The sequence below is a fragment of the Bombina bombina genome, chromosome 2 (genome assembly GCF_027579735.1).
Source record: "Bombina bombina isolate aBomBom1 chromosome 2, aBomBom1.pri, whole genome shotgun sequence".
Lineage (NCBI taxonomy): Eukaryota > Metazoa > Chordata > Amphibia > Anura > Bombinatoridae > Bombina > Bombina bombina.
This window is the reverse complement of record NC_069500.1, coordinates 299,630,156-299,642,495: the sequence shown is the minus strand read 5'-3', so window position 1 is coordinate 299,642,495 and position 12,340 is coordinate 299,630,156. Positions and strand designations below refer to the sequence as shown.

Genomic DNA, 12,340 nt, shown 5'->3' with positions numbered 1-12,340 from the left:
AGCCCAGAGGCTATTTTTAGGTACTTTGACAGAGGTACAGCATAGCCAGGGGACTTTGCCTACTCTCCTCATGACATACTTTTTTCTTTTTTAGGTCCCTGTCTGCTCTATTTTTATCGGGGACATAGCCAGGTAAGACTGATTACATTAACAGTCCGCTGGCTGCTCTGGGGAATCATTTTGGGCAGTTTGTTGGAAATAGGTGCCTTGCCCTTTAAGAAAACCGTTGACTGCTCTCTGCAGTTAGTAGTTCAGTGGAGAACACTCTGGTTTAGCAGTGGGTGATTTTATAAGAGGTTTTTATTGTAAAACCAGGGCATGGTTCAAACTTAATTATTCACAAGATCATGGCTGTACTTTGTACTAAATATGATTTTCTTCCGAAGGTAGTTTCTACAGAAAATACCAATCATGGAGTTGTTGTTCCTTTATTGTATCCAGATCCTGCTAACTCTAAGGAGGGACTATTGCATAATTTTGATGTATGACAGCTCATTCTACACTAGCAGTTGCAACTTTGAGGGCTTTTAAAAAAATATATGTCTTTGGAGCAGGTTTGCAATGCTGCAACATGGTCGTCTATGAATACGTTTTACCACTTGTATTGCTTTAATGTGTTTGCTTCTTCACAAGCAGCTTTTGGCTGGAAAGTCCTCGGCTAAATAGGAACTGCCAGAAAAATGATTCCACCCTTTATATAACATAGACCATCAGCTTGGGTATTAATCGCATATGTTATGGAGCCCTATGGACCATCATTATTTTACAAAGGAAAACATAATTTATGCTTACATGATAAATTATGTTTTCTTTCATGTAATTAGCAAGAGTCCATGAGCTAGTGACGTATGGGATATACATTCCTACCAGGAGGGGCAAAGTTTCCCAAACCTCAAAATGCCTATAAATACACCCCTCACCACACCCACAATTCAGTTTTACAAACTTTGCCTCCCATGGAGGTGGTTAAGTAAGTTTGTGCTAGATTCTACGTTGATATGCGCTTCGCAGCAGGCTGAAGCCCGGTTTTCCTCTCCAGAGTGCAGTGAATGTCAGAGGGATGTGAAGAGAGTATTGCCTATTTGAATACCATGGTCTTCCTCTAGGGGATCTATTTCATAGGTTCTCTGTTATTGGTTGTAGAGATTTCTTCTCCTATCTCCCTTTTCAGATCAACGATATACTCTTATATACCATTACCTCTACTGATTCTCGTTTCAGTACTGAATTATATATATATATATATATACACACCCCCGATTTATAGGGTATATATAATACAATAATATATAAAATAGGGGCGCTATCTATATATGCCAAATATCTACATATACCAAGATAGTGATATCACAGTTCACAGTATATTACATTTGCATAGGCATACAAACATATATGTAGATGGTTACAGAATAAAAAAGAAAAAAGGAACCTGTATAGTTGATAATATCAAAATAGACAGATCAGAGTCCAAATAAACTCTAACAAAATCCCCAATGGCTATAGGGGTGTGCAAGGCAGCTCTCCTCGATGTACAAGGCCGTCCACAACGAATCAATCTATAAAGAAGCAGAGAAGGCGCCACATAGCATAATTCCGTATGGTATACCAAATATTATATTGCAGCTCAATTGCACTCACGTGTAGAAAAGCACCAAGATGTGGTGCTGGCTAGGCAGACCGGAACCTCAGAGTTGCCCGGTAAACTCTCCTCTCAGGCTAAAGCTTCCAGCAGCCAAGTTAGTAGTCACCCACAAGGTAAGGTGTGTGGGTGTCAGGAAGGCCCTTTAATTTCTCAGGGAATTGGAGGCTTACTCCAAGCAGGGATATCCAAATAAAAAGCGAAGTAGCAAGTATGTATCAATAAAAGTGTTTATTTTAACACATTAAAAACACAGCTACGCGTTTCTCAGTATCATGTACTGTTTCCTCAGGCTGATTCAGCCTGAGGAAACAGTACATGATACTGAGAAACGCGTAGCTGTGTTTTTAATGTGTTAAAATAAACACTTTTATTGATACATACTTGCTACTTCGCTTTTTATTTGGATATCCCTGCTTGGAGTAAGCCTCCAATTCCCTGAGAAATTAAAGGGCCTTCCTGACACCCACACACCTTACCTTGTGGGTGACTACTAACTTGGCTGCTGGAAGCTTTAGCCTGAGAGGAGAGTTTACCGGGCAACTCTGAGGTTCCGGTCTGCCTAGCCAGCACCACATCTTGGTGCTTTTCTACACGTGAGTGCAATTGAGCTGCAATATAATATTTGGTATACCATACGGAATTATGCTATGTGGCGCCTTCTCTGCTTCTTTATATTTATCGTTTCAGTACTGGTTTGGCTATCTATTATATGTAGATGAGTGTCTTTGGGTAAGTAAGTCTTATTTCTATTTATGACACTCAAAGCTATGGTTGGGCACTTTATATGTAAAGTTCTAAATATATGTGTTAAACTTATATTTCCCATGATTCAGGATAATCAGTATTCCTTCATTCAGACTGTCGGTTTTATTTTTTTGGGAAAATGCATATAAATTTTATTTTTCTTACCTTAAAATTTTCAATTGACTTTTTTCAAAAATTGCGGGCTGTTAGGCTCGCGGGTGCAGAAAATGCTTCTATTTATTGCGTCATTCTTGGCGCGAGACTTTTTTGGCGCAAAAAATTCGTCATTTCAGGTGTCATAGTTGGCGCCGGAAGTTTTCACGTAATTGCGTCATTTTTTTGACGTATGTGTATTGCGGACGTTTTTTTGGCGCCAAAAAATATGGGCTTCATTCTTGGCGCCAAAATATGTGGGCGTTATACTTGGCGCCAAAAATGTGGGCGTCATACTTGGCGCCAGTTTTTTTCACATTATTTCAGTCTCAATTTTTAGTTGCTTCTGGTTTTTTAGAGGCTTGTTTCATTTTGCATTTGTTCCCATTCCTGAAACTGCCATTTAAGGAATTTGATAATTTTGCTTTATATGTTGTTTTTTCTTTTACATATTGCAAGATGTCACTACCTGGCCCTGGATCAGAATCTACTTCTGGAAAAGCGCTGCCTGTCGGTTCTACCAAAGCTAAGTGCATGTGTTGTAAACTTTTGGTAACTGTTCATCCGGCTGTAGTTTGTGTTAGTTATCATGATAAGCTATCCAACGCTGATAATATTTCCATTAGTAATAATCCATTACCTGTTGTTGTTCCTTCAACATCTAATGTTCAGGATGTTCCTGTTAATGTTAAAGAATTTGTTTCTAATTCAATTTGGAAGGCTCTATCTGTTATTCCTCCTTCTAGTAAACGTAAGAGGTCTTTTAAAACTTCACATATTTCAGATGAATTTTTAAATGACCGCCATCATTCTGACTTATCTATTTCTGTTGAGGATCTCTCTGGTTCAGAAGATTCTACCTCAGATATTGACACTGATAAATCTTCATATTTATTTTAGATGGAGTTTATTCGTTCTTTACTTAAAGAAGTGTTGATTGCATTAGATATGGAGGAGTCTAGTCCTCTTGATATTAAAACTACTTAGCGGTTAAATTCAGTTTTTAAACCTCATGTAGTTATTCCAGAAGTTTTTCCAGTTCCTGATGCTATTTCAGAAGTAATTTCTAGGGAATGGAATAGTCTGGGTACTTCATTTACTCCTTCTCCAAGGTTTAAGAAATTGTACCCTTTGCCATCTGAGAGATTACAGTTTTGGGAGAAAATCCCCAAAGTTGATGGGGCTATCTCTACTCTTGATAAACGTACTACTATTCCTACGGCAGATAGTACTTCGTTTAAGGATACTTTAGATAGGAAGCTTGAATCCTTTCTAAGGAAGGCTTATTTATGTTCAGGTAATCTTCTTAGACCTGCTATTTCTTTGGCTGATGTTGCTGCAGCTTCAACTTTCTGGTTGGAGGCTTTAGCGCAACAAGTGTCAGACCATAATGCTTATAGCATTGTTAAACTCCTTCAACATGCTAATAACTTTATTTGTGATGCCATTTTCGATATCATTAGAATTGATGTCAGGTATATGTCTTTAGCTATTTTAGCCAGAAGAGCTTTATGGCTTAAAACTTGGAATGCAGATATGACTTCTAAGTCAACTTTCTTTCCAAGGTAATAAATTATTTGGTTCTCAGTTAGACTCAATTTCAACTTTTACTGGGGGGAAGGGAGCCTTTTTTAGCTCAGGATAAAAAATCTAAAGGTAAATATAGGGCTGCTAATCGTTTTCGTTCCTTTCGTCAGAATAAGGAACAAAAGCCTGACCCTTCCTCTAAAGGAACAGTTTCCGTTTGGAAACCTTCTCCAGTGTGGAATAAATCCAAGCCTTTTAGTCAAAACCAGCTCCCAAATCCGCATGAAGGTGCGGCTCTCATTCCAGCACAGCTGGTAGTTGGCAGGTTACGATTTTTCAAAGATGTTTGGATCAATTTGATTCAAAGTCTTTGGATTCAGAACATTGTTTCACAAGGGTACAGAATAGGTTTCAAGGTAAGACCGCCTGTGAGAAGATTCTTTCTTTCACGCATTCCAGTAAACCCAGTAAAGGCTCAAGCGTTTCTGAAATGTGTTTCAGATCTGGAGTCAGCTGGGGTAATTGTGCCAGTTCCAGTTCTGGAGCAGGGCCTGGGGTTTTGTTCAAATCTGTTCATTGTTCCAAAGAAAGAGAATTCTTTCAGACCAGTTCTGGATCTAAAAATATTGAATCGTTATGTAAGGATACCAACATTCAAGATGGTGACTATAAGGACTATTCTGCCTTTTGTTCAGCAAGGGCATTATATGTCCACAATAGATGCATATCTTCATATTCCAATTCATCCGGACCATTATCAGTTCCTGAGATTCTCTTTTCTAGACAAGCATTACCAGTTTGTTGCTCTTCCTTTTGGCCTAGCAACAGCTCCAAGGATCTTTTCGAAGGTTCTCGGTGCCCTTCTTTCTGTAATCAGGGAGCAGGGTATTGCAGTATTTCCTTATTTGGACGATATCTTGGTACTTGCTCAGTCTTTACATTCTGCAGAATCTCACACGAATCAACTTGTGTTGTTTCTTCAAAGACATGGTTGGAGGATCAATTTACCAAAGAGTTCCTTGATTCCTCAGACAAGGGTAACCTTTTTGGTTTCCAAATAGATTCAGTGTCCATGACTTTGTCTCGAACAGAAAAGAGACGTCTGAAATTGGTTTCAGCTTGTCGAAACCTTCAGTCTCAATCTTTCCCTTCGGTAGCTTTGTGCATGGAAATTTTAGGTCTCATGACTGCTGCATCGGACGCAATCCCTTTTGCTCGTTTTCACATGAGATCTCTTCAGCTTTGTATGCTGAGCCAATGGTGCAGGGATTATACAAAGATATCACAATTAATATCCTTAAATCCCAATGTTCGATCTTCTCTGACTTGGTGGTTAGATCACCATCGTTTAGTTCAAGGAGTCTCTTTTGTTCGTCCAACCTGGACTGTGATCTCAACAGATGCGAGTCTTTCAGGTTGGGGAGCTGTATGGGGATCTCTGACAGCGCAGGGGGTTTGGGAATCTCAGGAGGCGAGATTACCAATCAACATTTTGGAACTCTGTGCGATTTTCAGAGCTCTTCAGTTCTGGCCTCTTCTGAAGAGAGAATCGTTTATTTGTTTTCAGACAGACAATATCACAACCGTGGCATATGTCAATCATCAAGGGGGGACTCAGTCCTCAGGCTATGAAAGAAGTATCTTGGATACTTGTATGGGCGGAATCCAGCTCCTGTCTAATTTCTGCGGTTCACATCCCAGGTATAGACAATTGGGAAGCGGATTATCTCAGTCGCCAGACGTTACATCCGGGCGAATGGTCTCTTCACCCAGAGGTATTTCTTCAGATTGTTCAAATCTGGGGGCTTCCAGAAATAGATCTGATGGCCTCTCATCTAAACTTGAAACTTCCCAGGTATCTGTCCAGTTCCAGGGATCCTCAGGCGGAAGCAGTGGACGCGTTGTCACTTCCTTGGAATTATCAACCTGCTTATATATTTCCGCCTCTAGTTCTTCTTCAAAGAGTGATTTCCAAAATCCTAATGAAGCGTTCGTTTGTACTGCTGGTGGCTCCAGCATGGCCTCACAGGTTTTGGTATGCAGATCTCGTTCGGATGGCAAGTTGCCAACCTTGGACACTTCCATTAAGGCCAGACCTTCTGTCTCAAGGCCCATTTTTCCATCAGGATCTCAAATCATTAAATTTGAAGGTATGGAGATTGAACGCTTAATACTTAGTCATAGAGGTTTCTCTGACTCAGTGATTAATACTATGTTACAGGCTCGTAAATCTGTGTCTAGAAAGATCTATTACCGAGTCTGGAAGACTTACATTTCTTGGTGTTCTTCACATAAATTCTCTTGGCATTCTTTTAGAATTCCTAGAATTTTACAATTTCTTCAAGATGGTTTGGATAAGGGTTTGTCTGCAAGTTCCTTGAAAGGATAAATCTCTGCTCTTTCGGTTCTTTTTCACAGAAAGATTGCTAATCATCCTGATATTCATTGTTTTGTACAGGCTTTGGTTCGTATCAAGCCTGTCATTAAGTCAATCTCTCCTCCAATCTCTCCTCCTTGGAGTCTCAATTTGGTTCTGAGGGCTTTGCAGGCTCCTCCGTTTGAACCTATGCATTCTCTGGATATTAAATTACTTTCCTGGAAAGTTTTGTTCCTTTTGGCCATCTCTTCTGCTAGAAGAGTTTGAGTTATCTGCTCTTTCTTGTGAATCTCCTTTTCTGATTTTTCATCAGGATAAGGCGGTGTTGCGGACTTCATTTAATTTTTTACCTAAAGTTGTGAATTCTAACAACATTAGTAGAGAAATTGTTGTCCCTTCATTGTGTCCTAATCCTAAGAATTCTCTGGAGAGATCTTTACATTCTTTGGATGTAGTAAGAGCTTTGAAATATTATGTTTCTGCCATTTCTTTGGCGTCTTGGTTAAAGTCTTTGATTCATTATGCTTATGTAGAATCGGGTAAATCCCCGCCTCAAAGGATTACGACTCATTCTACTAGGTCAGTTTCTACTTCCTGGGCTTTTAGGAATGAAGCTTCTGTTGATCAGATTTGCAAAGCAGCAACTTGGTCTTCTTTGCATACTTTTACTAAATTCTACCATTTTGATGTTTTCTCTTCTTCTGAAGCAGTTTTTGGTAGAAAAGTACTTTAGGCAGCTGTTTCAGTTTAATTCTTCTTCTTATAATTTCAGTTTTTTTCATTATAAGATTAAAACTTTTTGATTTGGGTTGTGGATTACTTTTTTCAGCGGAATTGGCTGTCTTTATTTTATCCCTCCCTCTCTAGTGACTCTTGCGTGGAACTTACCTAATAAATTCATTTCTTTCATATTGGCAAGAGTCCAAGAGGCCCACCCTTTTTGTGGTGGTTATGATTTTTTTGTATAAAGCACAATTATTCGCTCCTTTCTTATCACCTCACTTCTTGGCTATTCCTTAAACTGAATTGTGGGTGTGGTGAGAGGTGTATTTATAGGCATTTTGAGGTTTGGGAAACTTTGCCCCTCCTGGTAGGATTGTATATCCCATACGTCACTAGCTCATGGACTCTTGCTAATATGAAAGAAATTAATTTATCAGGTAAGTTCTTACATAAATTATGTTTTCCTATTTTATATTCTCTGCTCGTCTATATGTTTAACTGATTAGAGGTGGGAGGGTTTTCTAAGCTCTTGTATGGGTTTTTGACCACCTCCTTGTGGCGGGAATTATATTCCACATGTTATGGAGCCCTGTGGCCCATTATCGGGTAAGCATAAATTGTTTTTTCAACAAAGGTTACCAAGGCAAGTAAATCTGAAAATCTAAGCAAAATTTTAAAGTGTCTTAAAATGACATGCTGTATCTAAATCTTGCAAGTTTAATTTTTAACTTTCATGTCACTTTTTAAACATTTTTTGTTAACATTCTGAATTCATTGTTCTGCTTTGTATTATACACTATTAAAATTATTTTGATTTGATTTTATCTTGCATGCTTAGTTTTAATCAAGGTGTGACACATTAATTAAACACCAGATTTTTGTTGATTACAAAGATAGATAATCCCTTTTATTACCAATTCCCCAGTTTTGCATAACCAACACAGTTATACTAATACAGGTTTTACCTCTGTAATTACCTTGTTGCTATGCCTCTGAAAACTGCCCCCTTATTTCAGTTCTTTTGACGGACTTGCATTTTAGCCAATCAGTGCTCACTCCTAGGTAACTTCACGTGTGTGAGCTCAATGTTATCTATATGAAACACATGAACTAACGCCCTCTAGTGGTGAAAAACTGTCAACATGCATTCATATTAGAGGTGGCCTTCAATGTCTAAGAAATTAGCATATGAACCTCCTAGGTTTAGCTTTCAACTAAGAATACCAAGAGAACATAGCAAAATTGGTGATTAAAGTAGATTGGAAAGTTGTTTCTCATGATTCAGATAGGGCATGTAATTTTAGAGTTTTTTTTTTTTTTTTCTTGACTGCCTTTCTTATGCTATACAGTATGAACGTGTGGTTTTTTTTTTTTTTTTTTTTTTTTTTTTTTTTTTAGGTAGCAGAATATTCAGTTTTGGAAGAACAATTACAGAAAGCTTTAGCAGAATTAGAGAAGAGGGAGCGACAACTTGCCAGTGATGAAATTGAGGTATGATCATTATTTTTATTTTTTCCCATCCCATCCATTCAATTCTTATAGTTATAAAAATATTTGTACTGCAATGAAATACTGATTATTTAGATTACATATATTATGATTCTAAACAACCTGTCCTGTTAATCTATATAGATAATTTAATATGTCCAAACAGTAAAAAAACGACACACTTCAGAAGTATTGCATTCTCTCCAGTACATTTTTTTCTGACAAACAAGAATGCTTTACTTTTACATTACACATTACTTGACTGTACTTCTGTTTGAAAAAATAGAGTGACAGTAACTAAAGACATTGATGCATTATAGAAAGAGGTAAAATGTATTTGTATTAAAGATCAGATTTATAGAAATATACACACGAACACAGATAAAGGCAAGGGCTTTGCGATACATAATACAGCAGTGGCTGACGCACAAAGAGAAGGGGTTGCTGAATGGGTGCTGACCTGATCATATGGTGGTTTTCTTTAGAAATGTGGATGATTCGAATATAAACTCATAAAATTAAACAACTTCTGAGAAAAGTTTAACACATTTTAGGGAAGCGTGTTGCAAAATTATACAAAAGGGATTAAATTTACAGGGCCATTCTACTGAAAAATGTACATGCTCTCATTTATTAGCCTGTCATTTTAACACTTGCGACCCTGCAACTTTGTCAAAAAACCCCAACTCGGTCGTTTGACTACCCCAGTTGATTAAGTCAGTGGCAATTAGGGCTCAGCAGTTCTTTGCAGCTTCCAACTGATACTTTAACTATCTGTTTGTCCCATTTGTTAGTGTTAGTTAAAACAGAATTGCATGGTTGCTAGTGTTAAAATGACATGCTCTAATACAGTGTGCCGTGAGAGATCCTCAGGTGTGCCGGGGGTGTCCCTCTTTCAAATTTTGAAATATTGGGAGGTATGTGACAGGCTCATCAGGCATTATTTACAACCATGATATTGACATTCATTCACAGACAATCATTATGATTGTTTGTGAATGAGTGTCAATATGTCATGTATAGTTTGTAGGAGGCATGGCATGACAGCACAGTACAGTGTGTGTGTGAGTATGTATATATATATATATGTGTGTGTATATGTATATATATACATATATATATCCTGTATTAGGCTACAATGTGTGATTTTGTAACATTTTGGGATGGTGGTGTGCCACAGGATTTTTTAATGTAAAAAAGTGGGCCACGGGAAAAAAAAGGTTGCAAATCACTGCTCTAATAGATTAGAACATGTCATATGTTTACTAGGCTGCCCCTTTAAAGCTTTGCTGTGTATCAGCTGTGCAACTGCACTTGGCATTTTTCCCCAAGATATACCCACCATTGCTATTCAAGATGAGCACTACTATTAATATTGAAGATAAGAAAAATATCTAATTACTAACTACATTATGTTTATCCTTGCATTTGAATCTCATACTGTGATAGGTTCTAAAAGAAGCAGGGTATAAAATTGTGCACATTAAATCTGTGATCTGTGTATTGCAATCATTTTATTAGCATGTGTGCTAGAATCCTATTTAATGTAAAATATTATATTCATTTTACCTATAAAGTAAATTATTTTTTTGGCCCAGAAGAGGATCGAGACAGTCATAAATTCTCAGGGTCACATAGAATATCCTGCTTTCTGTTCTTGGCACAATCCTATTGGTAAAACCCGACATCTGGTATGATGCAGACATAAAGCAGAAAACATAACTGGTGCCTTAAACATTTCCTTATCTAAGAAACATTAATTTATTCTAGACATGTTGACATCCTGGATCTGCATTAGGAAAGTTTTATTAAGATTGCACTGTTACCAACTTGAACAATATATGTTTTCCTTTTACAAAAGCCTTCATATAATTCATCCCATTTTATTGATATAATCAAATTCTGATCATCTGTTGTTACACAAAAGTGCCTTTTACTTTAAAATAATAAAAAAAAAAGTACCATATAATATGATCACATGTTTTAGATGCAGAAGAATCAAGTGGTTTTTTTTTAACTTAAAGGGACATGAAACCCAATTTTTTTCTTTTGTGATTTAGAAAGAGCATGTCATTTTAAACAACTTTCTTATTTACTTCCATTATCTCATTTGCTTCATTCTCTTGAAATCACTTGCTGAAAAGCATATCTAGATATGCTCAGTAGCTGCTGATTGGTTGCTGCACATAGAGGCCTTGTGGGATTGGTTCGCACATGTGCATTGCTATTTCTTCAACAAAGGATATCTAAAGAACTGAGCAAATTAGATAATAGAAGTAAATTGGAAAGTTGTTTAAAATTACATGCCCTATCTGAATCATAAAAGTTTAATTTTGACTAGACTGCCCCTTTAACACTCATACCTATACAAATTATTATTTGTATTATGTTTAAACTTGCTCTATTTTTAAAAGAATTTGTACAAAGAGCATCTAGTAATTTGATTAAAACCATGTATGGTGCTTTTGGGGTAAACATAATACTTGTGTCCAGAGTACAATGTTTTTTTTTATTGGTCGTGCTCAGAATGTGTTCTTATTTATGCATTACATTTCAATTTTAATATGTTTTGCAATTTCCATAAATGTATTTATTTCTAGTTGAGAAAAAGGAAAGCAGAGCTCCAGTTAGATGGTGAGCGTAGTCTTCAGGAGAGACAAGATTCTATAAGAAGAGTGCGTGAGGATTGTGTGCATCAAATAGAGCTAGAGAGGTCAAAGGCCAAGCAGCTGGAGGAGGAAAAGCTCCGCCTGCATCAGCTGGTAAGTGAGCCCTTCCTTTTAGATTTTTATTATAAAAAAAGGAAAATATTGATTTGAAAAATGTACTTTATTATTCTTAAATGCTTTGTAGATTATCTATTTATATAGCCCATAAAGTTTTTTTTTTAATGTATAGTTTTGCTTAATTTTAAATAACATTGCTTTGATTTTCAGACTCCTAACCAAGCCCCCAAAGTTTTTGGAGAATACCGACAGATTCTTACTTCAGCTTGCTCCTGTTTGTGTAAAGGGTCTTTTCATATGCAGGGGAAGGGGGGGAGGGTCTTATTTCCCACTAGCAGTGGGCTTTCCAGCTACCTTTTCACCAGAGCTAAACTGAGAGCTTCTGAGTAAGTTTTTAAACGGTTTTATACTGGATTTTTATATCAGTATCTGTGCATCTTATTCTTTATAGTAGTGTCTATTACATGCAGTTATATGAAAATTGGTGTATACTGTCCCTTTAAAAGTTATATACTTAAGATCCCACAAGTTTCTCATTAAAAGAACAATTGTCACTTTCTATAAAGAAAGCTATTAAGGTTTTCTTTGTTCTTTTAATCATGTGTATGTTTATTCACTGGCAGAAAAACATACACAAGGAAATGAGTCTATTTCTTTCATGTAATTAACAAGAGTCCATGAGCTAGTGACGTATGGGATATACATTCCTACCAGGAGGGGCAAAGTTTCCCAAACCTTAAAATGCCTATAAATACACCCCTCACCACACCCACAAATCAGTTTTACAAACTTTGCCTCCAAGGGAGGTGGTGAAGTAAGTTTGTGCTAGATTCTACGTTGATATGCGCTCCGCAGCAAGTTGGAGCCCGGTTTTCCTCTCAGCGTGCAGTGAATGTCAGAGGGATGTGAAGAGAGTATTGCCTATTGAATGCAGTGATCTCCTTCTACGGGGTCTATTTC

General features: G+C 37.2%; 1 protein-coding gene across 1 annotated transcript in view; it reads left to right on the top strand.

The window, feature by feature from the left end:
- CEP120 (centrosomal protein 120) overlaps nt 1-12,340 on the top strand; it is a 340,556-nt gene that overhangs the window by 179,383 nt on the left and 148,833 nt on the right. The window contains exons 15-16 of the mRNA XM_053701613.1: nt 8,565-8,657; nt 11,255-11,416. Coding sequence (XP_053557588.1) covers nt 8,565-8,657; nt 11,255-11,416 — 255 coding nt within the window. The remainder of the gene's footprint in view (nt 1-8,564; nt 8,658-11,254; nt 11,417-12,340) is intronic.